At 47.2% G+C, this 15,538-nt stretch overlaps 1 protein-coding gene across 19 annotated transcripts in view; it reads right to left on the minus strand.

Moving 5' to 3' along the window:
- Positions 1-15,538, minus strand: part of HSPG2 (heparan sulfate proteoglycan 2) — a 936,289-nt gene that overhangs the window by 304,389 nt on the left and 616,362 nt on the right. For 15 of the 19 annotated variants that reach the window (XM_086921606.1, XM_086921602.1, XM_086921600.1 and 12 more), the window contains one exon: positions 8,883-8,942. The exons of the other annotated variants lie outside the window; for them this stretch is intronic. In XM_086921606.1, the coding sequence (XP_086777732.1) occupies positions 8,883-8,942 (60 nt within the window). The remainder of the gene's footprint in view (positions 1-8,882; positions 8,943-15,538) is intronic. 19 annotated transcript variants of the gene reach the window in all.

A 15,538-nucleotide genomic window follows, 5' to 3' on the forward strand; every position in this document is an offset into this window, starting at 1 on the left:
CGTCCGCCTCTGGCGTAGAGGGGGCCGGTCGCAGCGGTAGAGCCGGCGAAGGCACGAACGGCGTCGGAAACGGCACCCAATGCAGATCCCAGGCCCGAACAAAATGGTCTTGGAACCGGGGCAAGGGTGCGATGAATGGCACACAGAGGGTGGCACCGGGGCTGGAGCAGAGGGTGGCGCCAGAGCAGACTGGCCCCATTAAAACACGTCTGGCCAAAGTCACGGATTCCCAAAATACCACAAAGTTAGATGCCCCATGAAGTTAGGAACACTCAGCCATTCGTGGACAAATCATGTACACCGGCGACCTCCCGCAACACCACAGGGACTCCCGCAGGAGTTTGCGGTGAGGCAGAAGCGCCGTGGCCTGAAGGAGGTGCCCCAGCGGAGCTGCACCCCAACAGGGCCACACCCTTATAGCCTGGATCCGAACCAGTTGGCGCTGGAGCGCCACGGAAGGCCCTGCGCAAGGCGAAGGGTCCACCGACGCCCGAGAAGGAGAAGGAGAGGGAGACGCCACTGAGGCCTGCAGAGCCGCCAGGTATGTTTCCATTTGGACTCTCGACGCCCTCACACCGGGGAACGGTGGATAGGACGGCGCGCGGTGCCGCATCACCCGCGGAGAGTCCACGCCCCCAGTAGGCGGGAACCGAGCCCCCAGGTACAAACTGCGACACTTACCCACCTGGGAGCGACGCTCATGTGACATGGAGAAGGGCGAGGACGACCGTGGCCGAACCTGAAGCCGTCCACTGAAGCAGACCGAGGGGTGGACGTCGTCCTGGAGAGACGCGCCGAAAGAAGGTTCATGCTGCGCTCCCGCCGCGACTTCGGCTTCAATTGTTGACAGGCCTTGCAGTCGGTAGTGCTGTGATCCTCCCCCAAACACCACTTACAAATGAGGTGCGGGTCCGTCGCCGACATAAGAAGCCCACAAAACGTACAAGTTTTGAAGCCCGAAGGCATTCGCACACTGTTCCACCAAAAGAATGGTGAAAAAAAGGGCCTGAAACAGGCCCGTAGCAAGGACCGGATCTGCGTTGCACGCGGAAAAGGAAAAAAATGTCGTAGGCGTGACGGGGCGGGTCTTATGTGACCTCGCTGATGTAACGTGCGCGGACAACGCCTGGGCGGAGTCGCGTGAGGTCACCCTGCCCCCGGCTCGCAGGGATGCTGGAGCAAAAAAGTTTCCGGATCCAGTCTCACGGAATGTGCGACTAGTAGTCTATCTAATACACAAGACGACCCAGCGGAAGATAGTCCTCTTTTGTACAGCCTGGCCTTTCTTGGCGCCTGCGTAGACAACAAAGAGCTGGTCATCCACCCGGAACTTGTGTGCGATTCAGGTAGAATGAGAGCGCACGTTTTGTGTCCAGATGGTGGAGCCTCTCTTCCTCTCTGGAAGGGTGCAGAGGCGGAAAGAAAGTGGGCAAGGTGATAGTCTGCCCGATGTGGAAGGCAGTGACAACCTTCCGCAAGAAGGAAGGACGAGTGCGAAGCAAAACCTTATCCAGATGAACAGACAGAAAGTGAGGTTTACAGGAAAGAGCCTGGAGCTCACTCACGCGCCTAGCGGAGGTGATAGCAACCAGGAAAGTAGTCTTTAAAGTCAATAATTGAAGAGGACAGTTGTGAAGTGGCTCCAAAGGAGCGCACAATAAATAAGTAACTAGATTCAAGTCTCACTTCGCATAACAAACGGAATAGGTGTGTAATGCCTTTGAGAAATCTATTTACAACAGGGGACTTGAAAAGAGAGGGCTGATCAGGGAGCCTCAGAAAGGCTGAAATCGCAGAAAGATAGCCCTTAATAGTGCCCAGAACAGAGCCCTGCTGGGCCAGAGAAAGAAGGAACAAAAGGAGTTGTGAAAGAGGGGCAGAAAAGGGATCCACAGCCTTTGCTGTGCACCATGCCACACATTTGTTCCACCTGCAGGTGTATATCGATTAAGTGGAGGGAGGCCTGGCTGCCGGAATGTTATCACAGACCTCAGGAGGCAAGTCAAATTAAATCAACTGTCGCCACTCAATCTCCACGTATGCAGGTGGAGGCTGGACAGGTTCGGGTGGAGGACCGTCCCCAGCTGCTGCAACAGAAGATCCTCCCGAAGAGGCAGTCGGATCAGGGGATCCATGCTCGGGATACCAAACTCTTTGAGCCCAGTCCCGGGCCACAAAAATAACTTGGGCCCGGTCGCGCCTGATCTTCAGCACTCGAGTGGTATAGGCGGAAAGGCTTACAATAGACTGCAGCTCCACTCGTGATGAAGAGCGTCACCGAGCGAGTGCTACCTTGGAAACTCCAACGATCAGAAGAGATGACATTGCGCATTCTCTTCGGTGGCAAAGAGATCTAACCAAGGCTCTCCCCACAGTTGAAAGAGACCTTCCACCACCTCTGAGTGAAGACGCCATTCGTGATCAGTCATTCACCTGCGGTGGAGTTTGTCCGCCCTGGCGTTCAAGGAACCTGCCAAGTGTTGAACTGTCAAGGAAATGCCCTGACTTTCTATCCATGTATAGAGACACATAGGCTCCTGATGTAGGGTCCAAGACTTCACCCCGCCTCGCTTGTTGCAATACCACATGGCAGCAGTGTCGTCTGTGAACACCTGCACTACTCTCCCCTTGACAGAGGGAAGGAATGCCTTCAGTGCAAGTAGGATCGCCCGGAGCCCCAGAAAGATGATATGGAGCTAGGACTTAGCCGGAGACAAGAGGCCTCTGATCTCCGCCTCTGCCATATGACCACCCCATCCCAGGAGGGGCGCATCAGTCACCACTGTGTGCTCTTAATGGGGAAGAGAGAGGGATCTGCCGCTGAGCCAATGTTGGTTCGTGAGCCACCAGTGCAACTGTTGTGCAGTGCCCTCTGAGATCTGGACGTGTTCGGACAGGTCCCCTTGATACTGTGCCCACTGGAACTTTAGGTCCCACTGCAGAGTCTGCATATGCCATCTGGCAGGATGCAGGAGGCCATGAGGCCCAGCAGCCTCAAGGTCATCCTGACCGAAACCCAGGACAAGGGCCGAAAGATCGGAATCATAGCCCGAATGTCCCGGAATCGCTGTTCGGGAGGATAAACCCGAAACTGCGATGTGTCCAGAACCGCTCCGATAAAGAGGAGCTTCTGAGAGGGAACGAGGTGCGACTTCGGCATGTTGATGGAAAACCTCAGCAAATGATTAACTCCCCCCTCCCCACAGAGGAAGTTGGTGCTCAGCCCTGGGCCCCACATGGGGATGAGTTGGGGAAGAATCAGAAGGAGGGTCCCTAACAGAAGCACACACCACCTGGACGTTGGTGCAGGAAAGGAGCTGACCAGGAAATAAGTAGTCAGCATAATCACAAAGTATGAACACACAGTAGCACAAGATCACCCCCAACAAGATGTATCTCCCGCACACCATTGTGCAGATTTCCTTACCTACATCCGCAAAAGTTGTGTAAGCTGACAAATACTAGGTCGATCGGGAGGCCACGCCAGAATTCGCCATCCAGGTAAGCGTAGGGGTCAAGGCATTTATCCTCTGATGGTCCCCCAGGGCGGGGCTAGCTGACCATGTCTAAGGGGGGGGGGGCAGTCTGACAATGGAGCAGGACAGCCCCCCAGCTGGTGCATAAAAGTGGGCACCCAGGACCGCTCACTCAAGTCCAACTTTGGCGGCTACGTATGTCTCGTCAACTTCAGGGTTTAGCACTAAAGGGAGGCCCTCCTTTAGTTCCAAAACAAGGCGAATGCTCCGGTGTAGGGAGCCGGGTTCCTCTCATGCGTAGGTGAAAGATGTCCTCAAAACTCAAAAGAGAAACAATCACTTAACCCCAGTCTGTAGTAGAAAATCCATTGAGTCCTACATGGGGCTGAGCACGGCGAGTCTCCGCAGCACACTCGTCCCTTATCGAAAAACAGTGCCAACAGACACAATCCCAGTCATTTCCCTGTAGGGCCCTACAAGGGTTCACAAACAACCTTCCAAACACCTTTGGTATTCCTTGTTAAAAGGAGCAACGCCCAGACCAGAGGTAAACACCGACCGGAACCCACACGAGCCAGCCTAGAAACAGGCCAAAATTCTCTAAATTTCCATAAAGACGGTGTGATCCAACAATCCACGCCCGTTTACAGAACCTCATTGCGCGCCACGTGCAGAGACCAGAAAAACGCTCATGTGACAGACAGACCTCCAAATGATTAAGACTCCTCGGCTCCTAAAAAAATGGAACCCAGACCATGCAGGAAAAAAGGACAGCCCCACACAGATTAAAATAGCACACCTTTTTATGGAGCATCCCAGAGAGGAAAATGCTGTCCCCACCGTAGGAAGCAGACAAATAAAACTAAGACAAGCTTAATACCAACCATTCCCTAAAAGTGCTACCACCATTGTTCAGCATCCTCCTAGGCAGTGTGGCTTCATGCTCCAGTAAAGCCACCGAATGTACCCGTATACAGAAAACCAGGAATTGTTCTAAAAACGGTCTAACATTAAGTTTTTTCCAAGCTAACAAACAACCCACAGCCCTTATCCTACAGATCAGCAATCCTACCACATGTGCACCATAATTGCACCAGCTGCCACCTCTTGGGCTGAAGCCTCCAAAAGAAATTCTGACCACAAGCCAGCTGCTCAAGAGCAGACCACAAATTGACTTTACAGCTGTTTTTTGATACACTCTTTTTGCACACCACCAATACACCTCTAGGTGCTCAGGTGACAGACACCTCCTCCGAAGACCCTCCTACATCCTACGAACGTTTTTTAGTTATGTACCCTTGTATTTTTGTAAACACTCTGCTTATCAGGGGTGCTTGTGCCTCGTCAATCCCCTGAAATATGCCTAGACCCATGAAACACCATTTGACATTCTTTCAACGCAGGTGCAGAGAACTCCTGCATCTCACGTACACAAACACTGAACCCAACGCTAGCATCCCACACGCAAAACACAGTACTCTTCTATATAACACATGGTATCAACACATGACCACTGTGAGCACTCAAACGAAAACAGGTAATATTACATATACTCACTGATACCTCACACCGTAGGTGCACATAGAATTTACTTACCCCAAGAGACAGCCCCCAAGAAAGCCAAATGCCTCATCCATAGTAAGATTAGGGCAAAGATACAACCCAGTAGAGTAGAACCACATAAAGCAGTAGTAATCATCTCCTGATACGAGGCCCATCTCACAGCACTGTACCTTATCACTGAACCTAGCGGCATTCAAACAGAGTTAGACAGAATGCGCAGATGGAGCTGTGTGTGTGGGGGGGGGGGGGGGGGGGGGGGCACTGTTTGGCCCAGAGACATTTTAGAAAAGAGGTCATTAGAGGTAGCAAAACCATCACTTCAGTGTGCAAATGAGTCCGCCCTCCTCTCTCTGTGGTCCCCAGATGGCCCTTGATGTATTTGGCGCAGCCTTTTACAATGACAAATAGATCCCCGATATGGAATTCCAGTGTAGGGCCATCCACCTTGATAACGCTAGTGCAAATGTTCTATGGGAGGCAGTCAACGGGAAATCTGAGATACTGAAATAAACAGGTACACTTGGTTGGAAGGGAAGGGGTAACCCCTAATTGTACAGAAAGTTACACAGTATTCTTTGTATTTCAGAGGCAAAGGGACAATACCGCTCAGGACCAATGTCACCTGTGAAGCAGTGTTGCACATATCAGACCTGCAAAGGGGCACCTCCATACTAATGGATTCTTACTGGCATTGTGGCAACTTTGCCTATGCCCAACTAGTGTCTGGATGGCGGGGATTCTGCGCCCTCATAACCATACACACCCAACCCTGGTCATCCCTTGAGATCTGTCTGAGTTGTTCCAACATCTGTACAAGAAAACAACTCTGTTGCATCAAGCTTGAAGAAGAAAGACTGCGATTATTTTGGTTGGGCTCAGTACAAGGACAATCCGGAAGAATTCAGACTGTTCACGAGAGCTCAAATCAATGCAGTAGGGTCCATACCATTGTTAAAGCAAAAGCAAATGCCTGCTAGTTACAAATGACGAGGTGGGAAATGTTAAAAATGATTAATGACATTGAGCTATGCCTTAATGCTATCATGTTAGAACTGGGAGCCATACGCCTCCTGGTGACGCCACACTGGTATGTGTTGGACTTGATGACTGATGGAGGGACGGTTGTGTGCCAAGATCGGTGCTTCCTGTTGTACTTGTTCTCCTGGGAATTATCTTGATAATGCAACTCTCGATCTTGCCATCCAAGCACTGTATCATTTACTAACGCACATGGAGGAGGGGGTGCCCCTAAGCAGGACTGGTTTCATAGTCTCCTCGCTTGGCTACACCCGTGGGTGACCAGGATGTGCGCATTGCTGCTTCCTGTTGTCATGGTTTTACTATTTCTGAGTGGTGTCCTGCAGGTGTTTCCTGCTGTAAAAATGCAGACTGCAAATTCGATAGTATGCAAATATCTAGGGATACCACAGCACAGCCACACAAACCATTTCAACTAATCTGACCGTCATGAGATATGAGGAAAACGTAGTTGAAAACGACATCAAGGGGGGGTGCGGAGATCGATTAATACGATAGCAATGTACACTGTGATGTGTGCAGGCATAGCAGCGGCAGTACCAATCAATGCAATATCGGTGTACGCATAGTGATAGCAATACCAGTAAATCCAATGTTGACGTACACTGTAACTTATGCACACATGATTACACCAATATCAGTTAAAGTAATGTTTATGAAACAACTGTACATATAATAATGACAACATTGGTAAATAAGATATTAATGACCACCATGTTACATGTGCACGCACTCACATATTCATATAATTGCTGTAGGATTCATACAAGATAACCTCCCCATCAAATCAGAATCAGAAATACGTAGGCAGACAGGCCTTGCAACCTAAACCCAAGCCTACTGATTGACTGATCATAGGCAGGGTTACACTTAGCCCAAAGACAAACGTGCACCCAGGGGAAACCACAGGTAGGTAGTCACACCACAAACAGGACCGAGGAGGTTGGTCCCAAAAAAACATGTTTGGCCAAAGGCACACATTCCTAAAATACCACAAACCTAGATGCCACATGTAGTTCGGAACACTCAGCCGATCGGGTCAAAAACATGGACACCGCACAGGGTAATCATGCGCTCACCATACCGGGCATCTGGACACATACACACTGGCCAACACTAGCTCTCCCTGAGGTCGAGAGCCATCTGTGCCCCCCTTATCAAATGGCTGTACTTGTTGTTTATGATGGACTATGAATGTTGACTTGCTTTATTGTACCCATAAAGTGTATATATGAGCAGCCTAAACTTTTGTGCTCAGACACGCCTCTGTCGATACTCTCCCGGCCGCTGCGTTTAATTAAACCAACTTGTTCCTATTTTCCCAAACAACTCTTCTCTTTTAATTTATTTAAGGTAAATTCATGTTTAAGCAACAGCAGCACTGGACCTTTACAAGCCTTTGTTCTCCAATGCATTGATTTCATTCAGCTTCATGCCATGCACAAAGATGTTACTAGTATTCAATGCTACATAGAAATGGTTTAGATGAGCAGGGCATGCAATGGAAAGATGAGCTTGGTGCATTCTCAGGATTCCACAGCGGAGGTTCAACAGCAGGCAAATATTACGAAAATGCAGGGTCTATGCCTTAATGCTTACTTACACCAACACCACAGATAGCAATCAGGACAACAACCCATTGCCTCCTAACCACATTTTACCTTGCTCTCACAGAGGGATTTGTAAGACACACAAGGTGTACAGCCATTAAAAATAGACCACTCTTCTCCATCTGCATATAGGATTAGGTTGCAGCATTCCATTAATTGGACTGTTTTGTATGTTGTCCTATCTCACTACTAAAGTGGAATATTGCCTATCCTTGAGCCTGGCAAGGTAAGCTAGGACAATGTTAGGCTGCAACTGCAACCAAATATGGAAGCTCAACATTATGGTCCCAGCAAATAAAACTAGGACTCATGAATTATTATCTATTTTACAGTGTTGTGGATGATATTCTAGCTACTACCAAGCAACCACATCACATACTCAAACTGAGGATGATTTAAGTCTCAGTCCTGTTGGAGTACAATGATGTTTCTATCCTTGATATAAAGACTACATTAACTACAATGGAGTCTTGTTCAATGATAGTCTTCTGGCCAGAGAGCTCAATGAACTTCTAAAAAAATTCATGTTCACCTGAAAGAAATAACTCCCTCCACAAAAAAGTAAACAGTTTCCACAGTTTCCTTCATTTGGGCCTGTGCTCTTCAATAGATGTTCTCCAATATTCATAAATCACAATGCATATGGCAATGCTTTAATAGTGAACAATGAAGTGCTCAATTTGTCTTAATGCCTTGACCAGTTAGATTTTAAATATACTTCTTGCTTTACTGATGGTACAATTGTGTCTTACAGTCAAACCTTGCCATTTGGTTTACTTTTTTTCTACACTAAATATTTTATTTATTTTATTTATTTATTTGATTTGTATAGCGCGTTATAGCCACCGGGGCCTCTAAGCGCTATGGGTCTAACTCTCCCGACCTATAAATATGGGTCTAACTCTCCCGACCTATAAATGCCACTGTTGTGTTGGTGAAAGGCTACCACTGCAGAACATCACAGACATGCTCTTATTGTCTCAATTGCCCATTTTTTCTGCTGCTGCACCTCTGCCCTGAGTGAACATGATGTGATAGGCATTGAACAGGTTCATGAGCTACGACTGCCCCACCATAAAGGACAACATTTTAAATACATTTCATTCAGGAGAAACATTTACCAGGGGTGGAAGAGATGACTAGGCATGCTGGAGAAAACATGCACAACTGTCAGGGCCACACTGGGCCAACTTACGGGGTCTGTGTCCTTCAAAAGTCTCAATTGGACCAAAAAACATCTGCGTCTTGGAGCTCTCTGCAAAGTAAGTTAAAGTTCTAAAGTTTATTCCATAGGAACAATAGCAGATCGGGGACAATCAAGATGGTCATTTTGAACCTAATGTTTACAGCAACGGTGTGAGAAAACCATGGAAAACATCTCAATTTAAGGATTTTATTGCTTCAACTTACCTCCTTCAACGTTTATCCATCTGGATGATACACTTCAAAAAGCGCAAAGAGGTGAATCTGCAACACCTCATAGGTCAGAGTCTGCTCCCCACCTCCATACAGCTCACTCTATGTAACCTGAAAAATCCCTGTTCTTACCCAGTATTATTCAAGGCACAAAGCTAGCTTGTCAAAAGTTAGCATGAGGTCTTGGGCAAAACTAACAAAAGGTCCTTCTGGGTGCTTGTTCAGTTTTGACCAGGTAGGATAAGTAGAATATGTTTCTGAAAAACAAGCACTAGCAAAGCCAACAGGTCCTGCCTTTGGGCGCAATTGGCTATTCAGGAAATTAAAACACTGGCAGGGATAAGCAACACGGAGGGTCAAGGTGAGGGGGAAGCAACACGGTGGGTGGAAGTCAAATGGGGTGATGGAAGCAACACAAAGGGGGGACAGAAGCAACACAGGGCTAAGGTGGGGAGGGGAAGCAATGGGTAACAGAGTAAGAGGACATGGTGAGCTACATGGAGAAGACACTGGAGAAGCACATGGTTGAGCAAGCAAATAGGGAAAATACCAGGGGCACTGGACTAAGCAACAGGCGGGAGACATGGAGCACCCAGGTAGTAGTAGGCAACCCAGAGTGCAGATGGAGGGGGGAGGGGGGGGTCACAGAGAGATGACTGAAAAACATGCACTCTCGCCGAGTGCTTTAGAAAACGGAATAAAGTAGGTCCTAAAAAGTGAGCAGTGCAAATACACAGGAAAGCTGAAAATTCCCTGGGGTAAATACAGGTATAAGATGGACAAGGAGAGCCATTAAGTAAGAAGCAAGCCATTAAGTAAGAAGCAAGCAAATAAGAGCAACAATGGTAAGCAATAGGTGGCTTCCAACCCCTTGTATATTGTTGATAAGCCCACACAATGTCTCACAACAAACCGCAAATGCCCTGTCTGGTAAGCTCCACCTAAAAAATTAACTCTAGGAAAAGAGAAAATATTGTGTATGGTACCATCTAGTGATATAGCCGCAAAGGCTGCTTCATTATTATTATTAACGATGGAAGGCTTGCTCCCAGGATAAAAAATAGATAAATAAGAGTTGAAATCCAAGAGCTAGCCCTGGAAAGCATGGAGCCTGGAGCATAATGCTCCCTCTAGCCCACTGCCCCTGCCTGTAATGTTCCTCACTCAAAGTCTTCTATCTTTCAATCCTCTCCAGTAAACATCAGTATACATCAGTATTATGATGCAGATTATTGTTGAGCACTTTTATGAACTGGAAGAACTAGCCTTATTTACTAATGTGTCCAGGGTCCACAATTCTAATGTGTTCCAAGTGCATGACCAAGTATTCCCCTTTTAGCAGCTGCTTCTATCGGGGTAGCAGGGTTGAGCTATTTGGGCATGATTGAGGATTTTGTGTGGAGTTAAAAAGTATGACACTGGGGGAGGAGCTACGACACCAACCAAGATGGCCGCATAGTCTCCCGGCTCTGCTGACCTCCGTCCAACGCTCTACTATCCTGTCACCTATACTGATCTCCTGCCCCGGATCCGTGTGTGTGACCTTATTTGCACTCCGATGATCTGATCCCGGAGTTTCTCCGACATCGTGGAGCGGAGTAACGTCGAGGATCGATTTGAGGCCTAACCCAGCCGAGAAGCCGGGGTCTCGAGTGCTGGCCTAGCCGGGTCCGAGTTGAACAACAACGGACTGTTGAATGCGGTTGGGTCCGGTCTCTGGAACATTCGGAATTTCGGGATTGCTCTGCTACCATCTGCTGCCTGGTGTTCTCTATGAGGTGAGGTGACGAGTGATGCACAGCGCTGTGTTGCGGGGGTCCCGGACCGGGGGTCCGGCATTCATATCGCCGGTGCCCCTTGGGTTGGAATCTCACTACGCGCTACTGCATGCTACCAGTCTGTCCCTCATGGCTCATTCCTGCTCCGCCTAATCTTCCCCCGGAGAAGGCGCCTCTCTGTGGGGAACACCATGCCTGAGGAACAATGGAGGCTGACGGAGAAGGCTCAAAGTGGCCCGTCATTGCGGACGGTGCTGGAGGCCCTTGTGGCACTTCAGGAGACTGTTACAGCCCAGACCTGCAGCCTGTTGTTGGTGGCGGATGGAATCAAAGGATTGAGACCGGATCCTGACTTGACGCCCGAGACCCGGCAGCCAGCTCGCCTTTCGATTGACGCCACAGTGGCGTACTTAGACCCGGCGCTGGAAGCTGTATTTGCCCCTATCGCAGTGGAATTACCCGAAAGTACTGTGCTTGGTGACTCAATTAATCCGTTGGAATTCCCGGTTTTGCAACTGTCGGAACATTTACATGTTGTCCCCACTTCGGATCCTTTCAATTGGTACTGTGACCTGTTTTGGACTGTGTCGACCCCCCTCCCCAGTCGGTCTATCAAGATGGCGGATGGGATAAAGCCTGGCTTCGGAGACGGGGAGGGGCATCGTTGGTACCAGCCGACTAATTTGGGACCTGCCGTTCTTTTTTCATCTGTAGACCTCTGTTCTGCCAACTTCTGTGTACCTTTTGACATTTTGAGGACGGGGCTTTCGTCCTCTGACGGACTACGCGAATTTAATCGACGGGGCCAAGGCTGAGATTATTGTCTGGGTTGTTCATTGTGGCATTATGGTTAACGGGATTGTTTTATTGCATTAACGGAGTCCGGGGCGGGTTTGGTTAGGACGGGGGCGAGAGACCGGGAGTGCGTTGAATAAAGCCCTCCTCCATTTCCCCTCTTCGGGTGGGGTTTAACTTTTCCTTTTTTCCCTGCTTCTTCTATATTTCGGGTTTCGGTTCTTGGGCGACAGGCACGCTGCTAGGGGGGTAGGCCGTAGTCATCTGCAGGGGTGCAGGGTGGGGGGTTGGGGGATGGGAGTTTTGTTTTTTCTTTGTTTCTATGGCCTTTTTTCTCTCTTCTTATCTTTCTTTGGCCTTTTCTTTTCTCTTTTTCCGGGTCAGTGTAGTGGGTTCATTGTTCGGTCCATCTCTGCTTTCACATCTGTGCCTCAACTCTCACGATGTTTCGGGGCCACGGGGCGGGCATAAATGTTGGCGCGAACCGTAATAGTATGCTTGTTTATCCGGGTGTCATCTGCTTTAACGCCACCGACCTACATGAAAACGAATTAACTGTGGACACACTGCTATTTCGCTCGCCCCCTCTTCATAGCTTGAGATATTGTATGGCACCTGATCCTTCTATTTTATATTATAAAATGAAACCTTTTGTATCCTGTTCCCAATTTGATATGTCTTCCAACCAGTGCGCATTGTGGATGTAGCGACTATGTTCCCCGGGAGGCTGGGTCTGAAGTTTTGATCGTAGTATTGTGTTGCAATTGCTTAGCGGCCAGCCCTGGGGGTTGTAGGCCCGTGTTTGTATCTGGTTGAAAATGTCAAATAAAGGTTTTCAAAAAAAAAAAAAAGTATGACGGATTGCAGCTAATATCAATGCCAATGTGGTTCTTAACTTACCAAAAACAATACTTTTATTTTGTTTCAGATAAGTAAGCATATCTCACACACTAACAAAGATGAATACTCAAAACTAATTCATAACACCAGAGAGCCTCTTCCATAATAATGTACTTAATGTCAAAATGCGTCAACCATGGCTACTTCTGTTCTGATGATGTTAATTAATCTGAATATATATTAACGGATTGAGAACAACTAACTGAAAGCCTCTTTAGGATAGTTAAAATAATTTTGTTATGAACCTTCTTTCTAAATAATACATTTTTGACTACGGGTATTACCTGGAAGTGCCACCAATGTATTGTCTTGTAAATGTTTGAAGTACAACGTAGGGATACATGCTGTATGCTTGCGGGTCACAACGCCAGTCAGTTTTCACACAGGCCACATTATTGCGGAGGAAATTGCAACAGTTCAGTAATAATGACTACATTCAGCGGATGAGAAGAGTCTACTAATCAGGGAACAAGACCGGCAGTTACAATCTCTGCAGAACATCAGAGATGACCTGAACAAACACCCCACAGAACAGGGAGGCTCTGGACAAAGCTTTTTCATCCTTCTTCGTTGTGCTAGTCTCCTGGGAAACTGGCCCTGGGTGCCCGTCTGTTTCGGGGCAGTTGATAGCCAAGGCCATCCCACACAGGTCCACTCAGCAGGGCTCTGGTCGTCATCCAAGGAAGTCACTTCCTCCGGGCAAGGGCATTCCAGTTATTGGTGCAAGCAGGATACTATCTTTTGTCTAGCCACAGCTTTTAGGAAGGTGTCTCCACAGCTCTTGCAGAAGCAGACCCAGTCTGAAGAGAGAGTAGCAACCCAGCAGGTTTTCTACTCCTGGCTGTGTTCTTTTCTTGCGCTAGTGCAGAGGGTCTCCACAGTTGCCAAGTCAAAGAATGAACAAAGTATTAGCTGAGGAGTCCTGTACTGATCTGCTCTAGTGGCCAATCCCTTAACATTAGAACCCAGATAAGATGCCTTATAGCAGGCAAAACAGGAGTACCACCAGTGTGCTCCATGACTGTCGCACTCAAATAGAGAAAACGAATAAGGATGTCCAGAACACTTACAAGGTTTGGACAGCAGAGGTTTAACAAGCTATGCAGAGATGTTTAGTCCCAACACTTGTACTTTTGTACACATTACGACATAAAAATAAATCCCTAATTACATGACGTTTCCCAATAACACAAGTGAATAACAAGAGACAATATATCACATCTTCATTTAATGTCTTCTACCAATGCATTCACATCACACTTACAGGCAAGGCTTTCTGTTTTCAGGCTCATATTAGGAAAGTAAATGTAACCACTATGATAAATTCAATTGAACAGTATGCCAACCATAATAAACCACCATTTAGTCTAAACATGGACCTAACGCATCTTTATACACATTTTACAACCAAGACAGTCAAGCCTAGAGAGAAATTATTAGATTTTATTCATATTGCATTGGACAGCGAGCTAGAAAATAGTCACCTATCAGGTGGCCTTGTACAATACATTCTTGCCACATATTTTCAGAGGCACATCTCTGTCAAGAAAAGAAGTGCACTATTCAGAAATAGTTTCAAATATTGGCAGTACTGCTTTAAAGCTGGCACACAAAAAAAGGATAACCCAGGCTCAACCCTGGCATGGAGGTATAGGCATGGAACAGGTTTGAATACATAGGTACTAAAATCAGAGTTAAAAAGAGTTGCAGAAAATGTATGAAAGCTGTTGTACCTCTGAGAGGGAAGAAAATCACCCCCAAACAGAGTTGGTGTGGAAATACGGAACATATTTTTAGAATGATAGAATAAGGTCTGACCCAAATTTTTGGAGAAAAACTCACAATCTCCTGATTTTTCACTCCCTTCCTTTATCCCTTCAACTCCTAACAAACTGCATGTCACTGGTAGTTGACACATCAGTATGTAGACTCTCACATTGCTCTCCCAAAGACCATTTCTCTACCTGCACCGCACCATGGGAATAGACACATTGGGAGGAGTACACTGGGAAAAAAAGGCAACCATCCTCTTAATTTAAATAATATTTTTTAAAAAGGACATCGGTCCAAGGATGACACACGTAAAACAGTAAAGTGCAGCTCAAAAAACGGAATAAAAAAATACGCGGAAGGAGGGCAAGCTCAAGTGATGCTGGCAGACAAGCATTGTGAAAAGTACTAGAACCCACATCTCATAACTGACTCAAACACCCCTGGAGAAGTTTCTTTCAACAAGCAAGCAGGCCTCCACTTTTGCTATGTTTTCAGATATTAGCATAGCTGTTAAAAGGTGCCATGTCACAAAGGCGACCACCAACTAGTTGTTGTGTTACAGTAAAGAGGACTGGGTTAACATTTTTAGGCCAGCTTGGAAGAAATGACATTTTCATGTCCCAAAGCTCCTCTTGTGGTTTGAGGAAAAAACAACACTACTGAATGTCCCTGCTGACATGGGTCTGACTGATAACTATGCAATACGCAGTAAAGAAGTATGTTGTACGATAGAGTAACCTGCTAGTTGGCAGGTTATTAGACTTAATGTTCACGTACCTCTCATGCAACCAGTCACCGTTAAAACAGGATTCAGGAAGTCCTTTACAAGCAAAGACATAATCAGATGATATAGTTATCGTGTGATGTCATGAGTTGAAAGCCCCAAGGGAACTAATTAGAACAATGATTAGAAAGTACAGTCCTGAAAACCAAAGGATAACACTGTCTAGAGTTGTTGATGGGCTCCGTTTGTTATTTTCTTACGTTTTTAGAATGGCATGTGGATATGCGACTATTCCGACAAGCAGCCTGTTCCTTGCCACCTCATCCCAAAGAACAGCTAACAGCAATGAAATGTTAGAACTTGTTTACCTGAGCATTCACATAAATTGAAAGTTATAACGCTCCTGTGAATTGTTTAACATTTCGTTCTTTCGCATGGGGAGGTTTGGTCGTCTAAAATCCGTTC

The sequence above is a fragment of the Lissotriton vulgaris genome, chromosome 5, assembly GCF_964263255.1.
Source record: "Lissotriton vulgaris chromosome 5, aLisVul1.2, whole genome shotgun sequence".
Classification (NCBI taxonomy): Eukaryota; Metazoa; Chordata; class Amphibia; order Caudata; family Salamandridae; genus Lissotriton; species Lissotriton vulgaris.